At 39.1% G+C, this 15,850-nt stretch overlaps 1 protein-coding gene across 2 annotated transcripts in view; it reads left to right on the forward strand.

The window, feature by feature from the left end:
* HIPK3 (homeodomain interacting protein kinase 3) overlaps positions 1-15,850 on the forward strand; it is a 54,060-nt gene that overhangs the window by 25,188 nt on the left and 13,022 nt on the right. For both annotated transcript variants that reach the window (XM_065755468.1, XM_065755469.1), the window contains exons 3-4: positions 12,339-12,462; positions 15,160-15,279. In XM_065755468.1, coding sequence (XP_065611540.1) covers positions 12,339-12,462; positions 15,160-15,279 — 244 coding nt within the window. The remainder of the gene's footprint in view (positions 1-12,338; positions 12,463-15,159; positions 15,280-15,850) is intronic.

Genomic DNA, 15,850 nt, shown 5'->3' on the forward strand with positions numbered 1-15,850 from the left:
ACATTCTCCAAATTGCAGCTTGATTAATTCTCTTTTCCCCATGAAGACAAGTTTATTAATTTCACACTTAAGTGACGTTTTAATTCAGCTGGAATCAAGAAGATACCAGGTTAAATGTGCGATTGCTTAATTCAGTTATCTGTTTTAAATTCCATTTCTGAATTTGTAGATTTTGTTTCAACGTTATTTATCCACGCCGAAGAGTGGAAACAAAGAAACTCTATGATTTCACTTGTCTCTCATTTCAGTGGGTATTCTGGCACCAGTGAGGGATAAGAAATATACAACGCAGTGAGGTATGTGCTTATTCTGTAGAGCAAAGCCTGTTTGTGGTAGCTCTTTTTGACTTGGTAGAGCTGGTAACACGATGCACTGTTAAGATGACTGTGCTGTTGTTGATTAAAGGATACTGCTGTAGATTGCTTCTGTTTGTTTAGGGCTGAATATCAGGTTTTGTTTTGTGTTGCTCCCTTCCCATAAAACTAATCAAAGTTAAGAGCTTCATCTTGGTCAGTAAAACTCTGATAATGAGGACTGTTGCTATGAAATGTGTATGAGCATAAGCAATGCACAGTTGGTAGTGAGTGTAGGTTTTTACTGCGTTTAAAATGATGATCTAGAAAATGATTTGGTATTTTCAAGAAACCTTCACACTTACGGTTTTGTAATTCGTATAAGCTTGCCTGTATCAGATTTAAACAAAATCAATATAATCCTCTGTTATGGTTCTATATGTGAGCACTTCTCATTCTATGGGGTTTTAACTACCTTTGTAATCATAGTACTTTATTGATACGTAACACGTAACAGACATTGAAGTGTCTGTGATACTATGTTGGCTGTCCTTGGACAACATCAAAAGGTAGGCAGAATGTCATCATCTCTGTTTTGGATTAGGACTGTCCTTCCCTTTTTATTTTTCCCCTAAAAAAATGAGTTGCTTGAGTTTTCTGAACAGGTGAAGACCTTTTTAATTGGTACTTCACCAAAGCAGCTTTTTGCCTTTTACATGCTCTCAATACCATATCAAGACTTGGCAAATCCTCAGCATGCGTTTGTTTTGTAAACTATAGTGACTTTTATCTTCAGATCACCATTCTTTAAAAAAAAAATATTAAGAAAAGTTGCAGCTTTTCTTGGACGTCTGCTGGTTTTTATGTCTTTCCCAGTTGGTTATTTTTAGTTATTTTCTGTTTTCAAAAATCTCCCATCTTAAATCAGAGTACAAGCTGATTTCCCTGAGGGTATTGACAGTTTCAGAGGCAGGAAATAATAATGAAAACAGTAAGTCACTCATCTAGTCTTGTTCTCAAATGGCTAATGAAAATACTCATATTTATCATTGTTCCCTAGTGGACTTTTTTCCTCATAAGGTTATGTTACCGGTCTCAGACTCTGGTCTCTTGGTTTTTGATGTACTCCTGATGGAGCTCTTTTTTTCTAACTTTATTCCATATTATTTCCATGTAGGGCTCCCAAGTATTCCAACTTCTCAGTGGTTGTATGCTAGTGGATAACTTTGCTCACTTGTGTCCTGGCAACATTATTAACATACGTGTTGTTTATAGAGCCTCTTCAAAGTTGTTTGACAGCAGTTCTTTCTGGATAATCCTAGACAAACGTATGGGAATTACTGCCAGGGGTTTCCTCGGGCGTATTGTACTTCCACTTGTTCGTGCTAGCCTGTAATCTCTTCAATCTAGTCAATAAAAAATGATCTCTTTACTGCTGTCAGTCTTAAAATCTAGATTTCATTAGGCAAATGTCTCAGACTGATCGTGGGGAAATCCCCTCTGAGATGATGGCAGTGATGCTGTCAGATTTCACCGTTAACATTTGGCCATTACCAGTGACCAACAAGAACTAAAAGGGATGTCACTGACTTGACACTAAAGGGAACGTGGGCTCTGTTACTGAAGGCACGGCGAAGCCAGTGGTGCCAGGAGCCTCACTAAAGAGCAAGGGTGTAAGTCAGAGTAGTTCTGCTCACATCCTTGTTAGGGATGGGTCCTGGGGCTACTACGAAGAAGGTGATACTGCTGGTGCAGGTTTTTTTTTTTCTTTTCTTACAGAGTTCCTAAATGCTACAAGCAAACCAAATTAATCCCTCACATCTCCAGGGAAATCACAAATACCTGTCCAGAAGAGGCTAGCTAACCTCAGCTTTCATCTTTCCAAAGGAATAAATATTCCTGCTGTCTAGATTCCCTTAATACCTTAGCCTTTAGGGCAGCAATCAGGGTTTAGCAGAAGTTTATGTTGCCTATAAAATAGGGAGAATTCCCAATGGTTTTATTTTTGCAGGTTTTCTTAGCAGTTGGTATTTTTAGTAAATTTTCAGTTGGAGTTGTTTTGGTTTTGTATTTTGGTGCCGGTCATTTGATAGTTGAAGCCAGCACATACTCTTGAAATAGTATGGTACTTAAATGGATTATGGCTATTATGTGGTATTTATGTCAGTTCTTGGTTTGGTACATATTTGAGTATGCTTCATGATCCTTATTTGTATTATATCAATGCATTTGTCATAGTTTAATGAAAGGACAGGCTTGTTCTTGAAATAACTACTGCTGTTTTATTTTTTTTTCCAAGTTCAGGAAATGTTTATTGTTTCTCACACTTGGGCAGCAGAGTTTCCTGCAGACTCCTGTGAAATTCTGTGTTGTATTTTCTCAGAACATGGAGAAGAGCAGGCGGGGAAGTTAGTGTACATTTCCTTTTTCTTGTGGGGCCACAGCAGGCCACGAGCAGTCAGGGTTTGCTGGGGATCCGACCTTTGCTGCTTCTGTTGATATTGTCAAAAGGTGTGCCTTTATGTTGGGTGCATGTCTGTAGCAGGGACAGAGTAAGGGTTTTAGCCCTAAGTAATGAGCTGCTCCCAATTATAGGTGTCCTGGACTGCATTTGCTTCAATGAAAGTCCTCCATTTTTATCCAGTTATTACTGAGATGCCATTATCTCCTTTTTTCCTCTTTAAACTGTGCTGTTTGCTTTTAAACTTGCGTTTGCCATGAGAGCAAAATATAACTTTCTGCTTGATTGAAACGAATGGCTGGTGGATTCTAGTTTAGCCTGCATTCCTCTTCTTTGGTGTGGCTGTAGGAGGGCCTGCTCTTGGTGCTAGAGGTCACACAAGAAGCTCTTTAAAAGGGAAATCAGAGCGAGAAGCTAAGAAAAATAGAATGTTTGTGTAGGGAGAAGAAGAAATGGCAAAGAGAACTTCTGTGCTTTAGTGATTGGGTAGAGTGCCTTGAATTTTTGTACGTAATGGTGCTTTAAAAATATTTGCAGCACAGAGCCTGCAGAAACACTGGGCTCTTTGCAGTCGCATTCCTGTTGCAGCACGCTGTCAGGTTCTGATATGACATCAATCTGGATGTAATGGATACATAGTTAAGCAGTTTATTTTAGGATCTGAAACTCTTCTAAGAATAGAGTGGCTCTCCTTTCAACAGGAAAGGACAAATAAATTAAAATGTGATGCCAGTGGGAAAAAAAAAAAGTTGGGAGAAAAAATCAGAGAGCAAAGTATCTAAAGAGACAAAAAAAAAAGGAGAAAAGTGCAAAATTGGGGCTGCTGGACTTCAGGGCTGGAGTGAAATACGTGGAGGTCTGTTAGGTATGAATTCTTTCAGCAGGCCATGGTACGGTGGCAAGCAGGTGATGTGGCATGCTGGAAGGCTGAAGTCTTACAGTCCAGCCTACAAAAATAGGCTCGAGTAATTTTCCTTGCTGTGGTCTGTAGGTTTAGTTGCATGGGGAGGAAGGAATAACCTTTCAGACTTCCAGTTTAGTCACAGTGCTGTCAGTTTCTTACTCTGGTGCCCCAAAGCTTAAGCTGTGTAGTATTTCCATGTGATGATGTCTGAAAAGTCACTAAAACACTAGTGAGAATGGTTACTTGTTCTGCTGGTGTCGTATTTTACACCAGAGATCTAATCATAGAAACCAGAAGGGGAAAAACTTACCAGGTCATCCAATCTGTTCGCTTGCCAGAGCGTCATAAATTAGTACAGCATTACACAAGTGAAAACAAAGGGTGGTGAACATCACTGTATGTTGGGAGCATTTTTGTGCGTTTTTGTATGGATCAACAGATCTGAGTAAAATGTTGTGCTGGGCGTATGTGTTAACAGTGAACTTAGAACCTGAAAGCATTTCAGAATATTTTTGTTCACCAAAAAGCCTCTATCAGGGTAACCTTGAGGAAAGAGATTTAATTTCACGTATGTTTACCCACCTGCCCCAGTTGCTGCTCTGTGGATTTTTTTTTTTTTTTGCCATAATTGAACTGATCCTTCTGTTCATTTTTTTTCTTGTTTTCTTTTTTCTGCTTAGCAGCTGACATGGCTATATAGGGGAATATCCAAAGTGAATTGAATTTCAGTGCTCTGTTTATCTGGGGAACAGGACGTGGATCTCATCTGTTGAGCTGTGGCATCAGTTCTTGTTTTTGTTTTTTTGTTTTGGATTATCTATACTTTGAATATGGAAATGTTAAGTGATCAAATGTCACTGTTAATCTGATATAATTATTAAGTGCTAATTTCTTCTACAACTCTTTTGCTTGTTTGTCTTTTTAAACAGAGGGACTTAACACTACTGTCAGTTTCCTGGGGTTGTGTTGTTGGTGTTTGGTCACTGATGTGACAATTTCTTTAATTCAGTATCTGTGCTTGAAATGCATAAGATAACAACACTGACCTTTTTTCTGATATTACAACTTCTTTTTCTCCTGACAGACTCTGTCACAGGCAACAACCTTCAGTTTACAGGGCAGGATGGTAGATAGTGAAATTCTTAATCTAGTACTGTGTAGAACGTTATTAGAAAGGTAAATAAGATAAACCTGGTAGTTTGTATGAATACAGAGTGTTCCTCAAATATGAGGCAGATAAGTGACCTGAAATCAGTCTGACTTCAGAAATATTTGTGTTGGGTTTTGGTGAGCTTTCTGTAATTCAATCAATGTGATTTAAGTCGAGTGCTGTCAGTCGGTTGCAAAACTCCATCACGTTATCACTGGGCATCATCCAGGCAGGTGCACATCAGCAGTGAAACTCTTTTCACAACGGAGGAGGATGTTAGAAGATCTTTGAAGCTTTTCAGATAGCTCTATGGCTTGTTCACTGTCATGATCTTCAGCTTATGTTTGGGTGCTGCAAGTCCATGCAGGTTCTTAAAGAACTTAGAAAAGTACTTTGCCCTCCCACAAAATCAATTACAACAAAGCAAAGGGAGGGGAATTAAGATCTTGCTTTTCCTTAGTGTGCACTCTGCTGTATGGAGCCTTCAAATCTGCCAGGCTGCATCGTTGTACTTTTTCTTCCATGCTTATTTAGAGCTGGAGAGCACTGTTTGCTGCTCTCAGTGTCTGTGTGCACGTTGTCACACTGTGCCCAGGTGGAGATGGCTGTGCATCCTGGGTACTTCACCTTCTGCTTGTCCACACTTCAGCTTTTATCCAGATTTCAAGCTAGGTAACTTCTGTCTAGACTTTCTTCAGAAATGAACGTGTTTGGTTTCTTTTCAATCATACACTGCATGCAGCATCTTGAATCTGTCTGTCAGTGGGGGGCTGTGTTTAGATGCCTGCTGCTGGCAAGGGCAGAGATTGTGTCCAGGTGGCACCTTCCTTTGCCAACCTCTACTCTTACATTAACCCACTGTGAAGTAAGAAAGCTCAGTTAGTGTTTTGCATATTGACTGTGCTATCTGAAACATGGATAAAAGGTATTAAGTTGCAGACATTATTCACCAGTAAAACATCTGAAGAATTTCTCCATACATGGAATTTTCTTCATTATATTGCTACATCAGTAGCTCCTTTGCTTAATTTTCATTTAGTTCAAAAGCACTTCACTGTATCAAGTACATAAATAAGTGACTTAGTAAGCTACAGGCAAGGAAAAAAATCACGAGGAAGGCAGAAGCGTAACTGTCTTTTGCTTTGAATAAAGTCACTAGAGATGGTGAGCAAGTGGGAAAGAATCAGTTGAAATTGCTTCTTATTTTATTACTCTGAACTGAAAAACTCTAGAATGCTGTGTGTAGTACTTCACTTGAGTGCTAACAGAAGGTGTATCAAAAGGTACAAGTATGTGATGAGACCTTCAGGTCAGAATTAATCAGTGCTGGGAAAGAATACTTGGGTAGCATTCTTCTGCTTGATAAAATTGGCAACTGTTTACTTGTAAATTTCTGATTTCTGCTTTGATTTCCTGTTGCCTGTTGTACTTCCCTCTTCATTTTGAGCCCTATGTTTAAAGTAACTTTCTTTTTTTCTTTTCTTTTTGCTGTGATTGCTTCTTTTTTCTTAATAGCTACGAAGTTTGGGTCACGCTCTGTATAGGGTTTTAAAATCCTTTCTCTTTTTCAGGGTTAAGGTTTGTAGTTAGTGGCAGCTGCACATTAATCTCTTAAGTCGTGCATATATATATGTCTATAAAGTATGTAGTGGTAGAAGGCTGTGGTGCTGTTGGGGTCTCTCTAGCACTTGAGTATTACGTTGTCTAATAAAGTTTGATTATGCTAAAATGAAGCCTCTTCTGTCAGGAAACAAAAATTCCTTTTGTGCAGTGCTGTGGACAACACTGCAGCAATAATGTACCCCTAGAAGTTTGCATGAGATAGAGACTCATCTCCTTCTGTCTTCTCTATCAGTTGCCACGCCACAGCCTACTGTTCCCCAGCCTTCCTTCCAAGGAGGAATGGATTTGTGAAGGAGGGATTACTTCTCATCTCTTCTTGCACGTATTTGTCCTCCTTGTCTTTTGTGATACATGGTGGCATGGCCTGAATTGTAAAGGAGTATCTGTGATTATTTCCTACCATGTCCAAGGAGCAGATGCCCCTATCTGGCGTCTGTTTCTGAGTGTTTGTTTTTGTTCTCAATTTAAATCCTCTTACCTTAGAGTTAAAAACAAACAAAAATAATCATAACTTGTTAGCTATGTGCTGCCTAATGTCTAATCATTGCATAGTTGAGAGTACACTGGAAAACTGTACAGGGAAAGCCAGTCTGTGAGTGTTTAGATCAAGCTTTGTTTTAAGCATCATTGACAGCAATGATGCTTAAAAGGACCAGGAGGATGACTAGTTGTTGGGCAGTATCTGGCTTGTATATTGTTCTTGTATTTCAAAGACAAAAAGTACACAAAGACAACACTATCAATCTGTATTTTGATGTCTGATGGGCTTAAAAACAAAAGACCGTTGAACTATGAGACTGATTGGTTTTGACTTTAGATGTTCACTAAATTGATTTTAACCTGTAATGTGACCTGTTAAAGAGCCATGAAGAAGAGCAAAGACTCGAGGAGATAACTTGAGTAACTCTTACCTCTGTGCAATGATAGTAATTTTAGTACGCAGGAAATAAGAAATACATGTCATTGGATCCATGGCTCTGGTGTTTTGTCCAGGAAAACTTACTACAGCAGAAGGTTCTTATTCTACCTAGTTTTATTGTATGTCAATACACCAAGAACCTTGTGCTGTAAGAACCTTATTGTTTAAGGTCTAGAGGAGTTGTGGATCTTATTTTCTGCCAGTCTGTTCCTCAAAAGTGTATACCTGGACCTCAATATTGACCTATGGTTGAAAGGCTAATTTAATTCTGGCTTTAAAACAAAAAACCCACAACAGTATATTTATATTTGCATTGTTTATTAATCTCAAAGGGGTGTGGGGGATCCCAGGTTTGTTTGATGTGAGGCAGGGCATTAAAACACCTTGCTGCTTCTCTTCCATTTTTTTTATATAATTTGAGTAACGTTACTGCTTAGTCATTCTTCCCTGAAGTTTTGTAGCTCAAATCAGGATTTCTTCTTTTACCTGAGTCTCTTCAGCTCTTTAATTGATATTATCCTTCTCTGCATCTTTTCTATTTGATGTATCCTTTTTCAGATGGGGGTGACCAAAACTGAACTCAGAAATCAAAAGTGAGCACACACTATTCAAGGTGAGGGGATATCACTAGTTTTATATAAGGCATATGTCTTATTTTAAAATAAGAACTGATACCCTGATTATTTTTGGTCCCAGTTTATTATATTTTTCTTAAGTAATTCTTCAAATGGTCTAGATTTTTTTCATTGGAAATATAGTTTGTGAGCTACATATTCTTATAAGTAATTAATGATTTTCATTGATTTTCAATATTTTACTGTACGCCGTGAGTGCTCTACTGCCTGTTGTTGTGCTGCTGCAATTATGTATTTGAAATTCCTTCTGAAGTCCATCACAAACACACTGGAGAACCAGCTGTTGTTTAGAGCCTTCATCATCTGCAAATTTTATCATGATTTGATTCAGTCTTACTGCCTCCATCAGGTTATTAAGTGTACTTGTGTGTGTGTTTTTAAATAACTGAGTGCTGGTAATTTGATTAGGATCCCTCCAGCCTCCAATCTTTGCTACGTTCTTGCAGATCTCTTAAGATGTGTACTCCTCCATTTATGATAAACTGGTATTGAAGAAGACCAATTGGGTGTGAGAATATTGGTTAGAGTGCCAATTATTATATCTAATTACTCTTCATTCTTCTCCTAGACCTCCTTTCTTTGGAAGAAGGATGAACATCTCACAGCACTTGTCTTGTTATTACTTTGATAATGTATATGCTTGCATTCTATGAGTAATTATAGTTCCAAAAAGCCAGGTTTGTAGTCCATTTTTATTTCAGTTGCTCTTGAACTTGTGTAGATTACACTGACTCTGCTCATTAGCAACAACTGAAAAAGGATAAACGTGCTGCCCTTTTGGTGACTTCCTTTCTGTGGTATTTGTTATAGTGGTGGCTGCGTTGTACCCACAGCAGATGAATTATTAGGCACTGTGAAATGAAGTAGTGGTAAGAAGGGGTAGTTATGTTAGGCTTATATGGGAGGAGTATGTGTTTTGTCTTACGTTCTTATATTAGAAACCTTGTCTGCATTTGCCCTCATCTATCCAGACGTGTAGAAGCCAAAATTTATGGAGAACTGGTATTACAATATTTATTTGGGCTACTTAAGATTTCAAACTTAAAATGCATTATTGCTGTAAAACGTTACTGTGGGACTGGTAATGAAGAGGCAAGCTGCCAGAATTCCCAGTGTTTGGCATGTCTGGAGTACTAAGTAGCACCTGGGGAGAGGAAGCAGCTCTGCTTTCCTCATAAGGCCCTGTTATCTTCAGCTGCAAGTGTGGAGGTTGGTAGAGGTGGTGGCTAAAGGTTTTGGTCTTGGGAAGAACCTCGATGTGTTGAAAGGAGTGGGACATGTGAGGGGAGGAGGGCTATTTATATGTGCTTCAGCCTGGCGTGCCATAAATACAGCAGTGCCACGTGGAGGGCAGTGGGTACCAACAGCCTTTGTACTGCCGAAGAAAAGAAAATGAAAGTCTGCCACATCTTCATTCTGATTTCTTTGGTATGTGAGGAGGTGTGCTTGTCGCAAGGCCTTCGATGGGAACGTGTCAGAAAGATTTTCTGCATTCAACTGCATTTTGTGTGTATGAGCAGTGCTAGGAGGCTGCTGTTTTATTGTAGTTTATACTATTCTTCACTTTTGATTATGGGAGTTAACTGTTGGTTTTTAGCATTTACTTGTTGCTCCACGTTAGAGTTCTGACCAGTGTTATTTAGATAACGAACATTGGGAATGGCTTAGGCTTCTTACCCCTTTTGTCCAGAGGTGTTATTGATTCTTGCTCTTTTTGTTACTCCAACGTGAAGGTTAGGGGAGTTTTTGTTCAGTTGAATTTTTTGTTTAGCTTTTGCCTTTTTTCTTTTTTTTAGATCTTCTATTAAGGGATTATTTGACTTCAGATTGTTGTTGTTGTTGCTTTGTGCTAATCTGGCTAACACTGAACCTCACTTTATGAAAAGTTCTGCTCATTAAGCACATTAACTGAAATGGTGGGGCTTTTTTTTCTCACAAGTTTGCAAGATATACGTGGAGCAGGGCATACATTTACATTCTGTGGCACAATCAGTAGAAGCGTTACCATCCCAATGAGACTGAAGCAAACACTCACTTGCATCTCCCACCTATGTATTTCCATCAGTTGGAGAAGTCTGCTTTAGGAGGGGTGGATTGAGTTGTGCTGCTCCAAGGGAGAAAGAAGCATTTCAGATCTTACCCCCTAGGAATTGCTGCTTAACGAAGTACTTTTTTTTGGTAGGGCTGTGAGGGCCATGGCTCTGGCCCCCTCCGGGCCTGTGACACTCATGGTGGGATCACATTGCTCCTGAGTACCCACGAAGAACTTTTGGATGATTGTGTTTGGAGATGCAGTAAAAGCTTGCTGCTTTCTGTCACTGTATCTACCCGTATCCTTTTATTTGCAATTCTATCCCTCAAAAGAGATGCGGGACAGACTGACTGACGGTGGCTATTTTTGTAGGGCAAGCATATTAACTGTTGAGTAAATACATGAGGTTTCTGAAGAGCTTATTTTAGCAGAAGCATTTGTTAAAGTTGCTATATCCATAGGCTCTGTGCATGTTCATTAACTATTCAGAGCTGAAACATAATACAACAAAAGGAAGCATATTTTCACAGAGATCTATAACAACGGGGTGCAGTGGGGCATCCAGCCAGCAGTTGAATGCAGACTTTTTTTTTACTGCTATTTCCAGTCTTGTGGCATGTAGATATATTAAATTTATTTCTCAGATAACAAAACTAGCTAATTCTTACTGCAGTGTCATGATCCTGCATTGCAAAAAGGCATGTTTAAGCTCTAGGAGGTAAACGTAAGCAAATCTTTGAGTACAGTGGGAAACTGAGCCTGCTGGTTTCCCTACAAGTGATGAGATTCATCCTTCATATAGCTGCATCTAAACTGGTTTGTGAGCACAGTGAGAAGTGAAGCATTGGTGCAAGTGGGAAGTATCAACGTTTCACAAAATGTCCTGCCCTGTCAATTTCTTATTGCTGGTTAGTCTCCAATTTTTCCCATAGCCTTGGGGTTTTTGCTGGGCAGTGATGGGGCAGAATTTCAGGAGCCTTCCCCACCATGAACATCTGTCTCTCTTTGGAGCCAAATTTGGCAGACATGAGCTGTAGCACAGGTGGGCCTGGAGACAGTGCTCATAGGTATGTCAGCGTGCGTGTCTGGCCAACCATTGCTGCTTTTAGGTCATAGGCATGCTAAAAGTCAAAAAGATAGTTCAGCTCTTGGCTGCTCTCCAGCTATGAAATAGCTTCATCCCAGTATAGCATGAAATAGGAATTTGTCCCAGTATGGCATGAAAACGGGAATTTGGTCCCGAGACATTGCATTTCTGTGAACAAAAGAATGTTTTGTGGAGGTAAATGCGAAAGAACAGAAATGAAATAAATGGGAATTTAATATGTTAAGAGGTTGTTTTGTCTGTGGGATATTAAATACACAGCAACACATGCTGAAGCATGCCATTTTTAAGCTTTTACACAGATGAGCAATCAGGATTTTTCTCAGCACCACGTAACGTGGTCAGTTGAATGCTGCTGTTCAGCCCGGCTGTAACGTGAATTATTGTGTTGGTTTTAATTGTCTTCATGCTGTTCTGTCACATGCTAAGATAAGAACAGATTGTCATTTCAAAATAAATCACATTATATCTTGAACAACCTGGGGGGAGGGCTTAAAAAGAGCAAATGTAATTAAATCTGATGTCTGTGGAACTTGAGGTTTTTTTTCAATGTGATCAGAAATGTTAAAAGCCCCTTTAGCAATACCAATTTTGCTAGTTCTTGAGCAGAGAAATAAATTTCAGTGCAGTTTTTTACATAATTCACATTTGGTTTAAGTGGGAAAATAAGACCTGGTCTATTTAGCAAGTGTGGTGGTGTCATTGAAGCGATTTAAAAATGGCTCATCTTGCATTAATTTGAGAGCATAAGGGATTTGCAGTTATGTAATTAAATTGATATTTAAAATAACTTTGAGTGAACTCTTTAGTTTGCAAGTATGCACGTGCATTTTGAGATTAAGCTGTTTTCTGTTTTGCTTTGAGATAAATCTCTGTATTTTGTTTAGAATGTAGTCACAGGTGTACAACACAGAACAAATGTTCAGGACATGTTGGAGGAAAGGCAAAAACACTGAATTTGTTGCGTTCTGTTTTTCAGGGATATTGGTTATATTCATGTACAAAGGAAGGAAACTGATAAATAACATTCCAGAGTGACAAAATTCTTACAGCTGGTTATGTAGACAAAGAAAAGTGCAGGTTCTGATGTTACGGTTTTAATGAAGCAATTAGCCTGTGTTTTCAAATAGCAGATGTTTTTGTCATGTTGGATTGTTGAATTTCCTTTTCTTTTTCCCCCAAGGAAAAAAATTCAGTAACCATATTTAATTTGCAGAGCACCAGAGATCATACTGGGATTGCCGTTTTGTGAAGCCATAGACATGTGGTCGTTAGGGTGTGTGATTGCAGAGCTGTTTCTTGGATGGCCACTGTACCCAGGAGCACTGGAATATGACCAGGTAGTAGAAAAACTTTCACAAGCATATGCTCGCTTTATGCAGTTTATTAATTTCAGATCCTTAAACTCAGAATTTCAAATGCTAATAACATCCCCTCCTGAGCAGTATTTCAAGTCTGTTTCATGAATGAATTTTCTAGAATGAACTATATTATGCTGCTTTTCTGATCTAAACTTGAGTATTTTGCCTTTATCCTTTAAAATAATTAATTGCCAAGGATGGGATGGAGTCTGGAAAACCTTTTGAGTTGTCAAGATCAGTTGTCTTCTGAGCACTTGAATTTGCTCTCTGGAAATCACACATGGCTGTAAAATCAGAGAGCGTACACTTCTTGAGGATCTAGCATCAGCTGTTGCTGTAATACTGTATATGTGCAGTGGTAAAGCTTGAATGTATTGAAGCTGTGCCTTTACTTTGTTGGAATTTTCAGCTACTGGTGTTAGTGAACTGACTTGGGAAAAAAAAAAGGTAATAAAAGCTGTAAAAAAAAAAAAAAAAGTTACTGTTTAAAACATTTAGAGAGAGAGGTATTATTTTCCAGCATAATGTGGAAAATTGGATTTGACATAATCAGAATTCTGTTTTTTCCTATCAATTTTGAACTTAGAAAAGAAAGTGCCTGAAAATTCCCTTTGTAATGGCACTGGCTTATTAACTTTTGTGTCTTTGATTCAACATTCAGTTAGTCCAACACACTGTTTAGGTTAATCTGATCGTGGTCTTCATATCCCAGACTTCTGGCTCTTTCTGTGTTTAAAGACCAGAGTTACTTTACTAAAAGTCTTTTTGTCCAAATCATGGTCAGGGAATGTATTGATGCTGTGCACGTTTTGGTTATGTTTCATTTTACTGTTTCCCTCCTTTATACAAAATTCTGACTTTCCTGGGTAGAAAGTGAGCCGTGAGTGCAACATGGATTGACTGACCAGCATGTAGAGGACATGCCCTGTGTTGCTTTTAAAATGGAGCAAGAAAAAAGAAGGAACTAACAGCAATACTATTTATTGTATTCTTTAATGAAAAAGTGAAGACATTTAATTTCAAAAGAATTTGAAGTGGTCTCTCAGAGATACGTAATTAGCAAACCCACCACTTTCTTTCTCCCATTGCAGCAGTCTTGTGTATGGAGCACAGGCACATTTTAAAGGCAGCTCTATCAATTGGGTTTGCTAGAAGCATCAGCTGGTAACTCATATATCAACTTGGTTCTCACACTGGAAGACAAGCTGTCCCCTCCTCTGCACCTCTACCAATGACCTTGTTTTAGGCAAGGTTGTCATTGTGCTCAGCCAGGTCTGCAAAATGTGCTGCAGTAAAATCTGCTTTAGTGTTGCACTCAGTGCACGTGAGTACAGCAGTTGCAGGAGATGGCTTTCAAGGAAACTCCCTTCTTCCTGGTATACGGTGTGTCACCTAGTGGATTAACAGGCACATGCCTTATGTTGCCTTTTTCCTGTCTCCCTGCGTGTGACAACCAACAAGCTGTAGCCTTTGAAAGTAAATGAATGCAATAACTCAGAGCTTGTGAATATATTCTTAGTAGGAAATAGCCACATCTTCTGAGCTTTAATGCTCACCAGCAATGGCCCGGATGCTTAAATGCTAAATTTTTGAACTCATGCCTTGTTTTTTCTCTCCTAAATTCTTAGTCCATATAAAGTTCTTAGGTAATAACTAAACAATCTAGAAATATTTATGATAGACTGGGAATGTCTTTGTGATGTAAAGAGTTACAGACGATACTAATTACCAGAAATTGGCGGTGCTGCACGCAGGCCTTCCCTGTTTCTGTCTGTTTATTTTTTTGACAGAAGCCTTGTGGATGCCTTTCCTTTTTATTTCCCACCAGTTTTCTTCCTCTCCCGTGCTTCTAGCTCTCAGGTCCTTCATTTACCATCCAGCTCCACTTCTGGTTTCTGCTTCGGGGTGTTTTCTTGCATTGTCCTTTTGATTTCCTTTTCTTCCATTCTCTGGGACACCCCAACTGCTCCAACTTTACCAGGGTCAGTCTTACAGTGACTGCACCTCTGTGCAGGCTCGTGGTTTGGGACAGTGACCAGTTCTAAAATAAATGAATGATCATCATTTCAGTGAACAAAAGCACCTGTCTTTCAGGCAGAGCTGCTCCATTCCTATTCTGCTCAGTAGTCATTTTCTGAGATGAGGAGAGCATCTCTTGCTGGCTGTCTGGAGATTGTACGTGCTTTTGTTTTGTAAGAGGAACTTGAAATGAATGTGTGTCAGACATACAAAACAACGATAATGTGGAAAAAGGTAAAGGATTTTGTGGAGTTATAGTAATGACTTTGCAAAAACAAACAAACCCATCAGAATTACGTACACAAGCCAATCTCGTGCCATTTTTCATGTTTAGAATTAATGTATGATATTTAGGATTAGAGTGGGTTGAGGATGACAGCAGTTCTCCTCAGGTCCTCGTTGCTGTGACTGAACTTGAAAAGCTTGCTTATATAGGTCAGTTCAGAGGTTTGTTTCTGCACAGCTGCCTCTGAAAGAGTGAAGAAGCAGTATAAGATGTTTAGTTTTATTTTTTTCTCCCATGTAAGATGTAGCTGTTGAACTCCAGGTTTATTTTGTCACTGTTTTTCTTTAATTGAAGTAAATTTTTAACTTACGTGGTTCGTACTTTAAAATCTGGAGCTAAACTCTTTGCTGCATTTCTTTTTTCTTCCTCAGATTCGTTACATTTCTCAGACTCAAGGTTTGCCAGGAGAACAGTTGTTAAGCATGGGAACGAAAACTGCACGATTTTTCTGTAGAGAAACAGATGCACCATATTCTAGTTGGAGATTAAAGGTAATCGGTATAATACAGTAGAAAGCAGAGAAACCAAAAAGATCCAGATTTCCTACAATAGCATTAACTCCCTTCCACATCTCTGGTGATGTTTTTTTTTTTTTGGTCCTTGCTCTGTATCTTACATTTGTTCACTTTCCCACCTCATTTCTGACTAGCTGCACTCCAAATTGACACCCCTTAAGACATGGTTGGCCAGAGAGCACTTGTGCAGCTCTCATACTGCTGAGGCTGGAGGCAAGTGCACGTGTGCCTGACTGCAGCATGGGCTTCACATTAAGCCTTGTGTCTCTTGAGGCACTAAACAAAGGTTTCCTCTTGCTTAGTCACAGGTTTTCGCTTTGCTGTATAGAATTGGTCTCTGAGGCCCAAACTGCTCTTAAAGAGTTCTTCAAAAATGATTTCAGGATCAGAAGTCTTAAGAGAAAGGAATCCAAGAAGTGACATGATTCACTTGCTTCAGATTTCACACAGAAACAGTCTTTGTTGGCTGAAAGCAGCACAGTGAAAGTAGACAGAACATAAAAGCAGACTTATTTTGTCTACGTTGCTTCTTTCTAAGCAACATTAC

This window comes from Cyrtonyx montezumae, unplaced genomic scaffold, assembly GCF_038088225.1.
Source record: "Cyrtonyx montezumae isolate F1298 unplaced genomic scaffold, pur_monq_1.0 scaffold_10, whole genome shotgun sequence".
NCBI classification, from domain to species: Eukaryota; Metazoa; Chordata; class Aves; order Galliformes; family Odontophoridae; genus Cyrtonyx; species Cyrtonyx montezumae.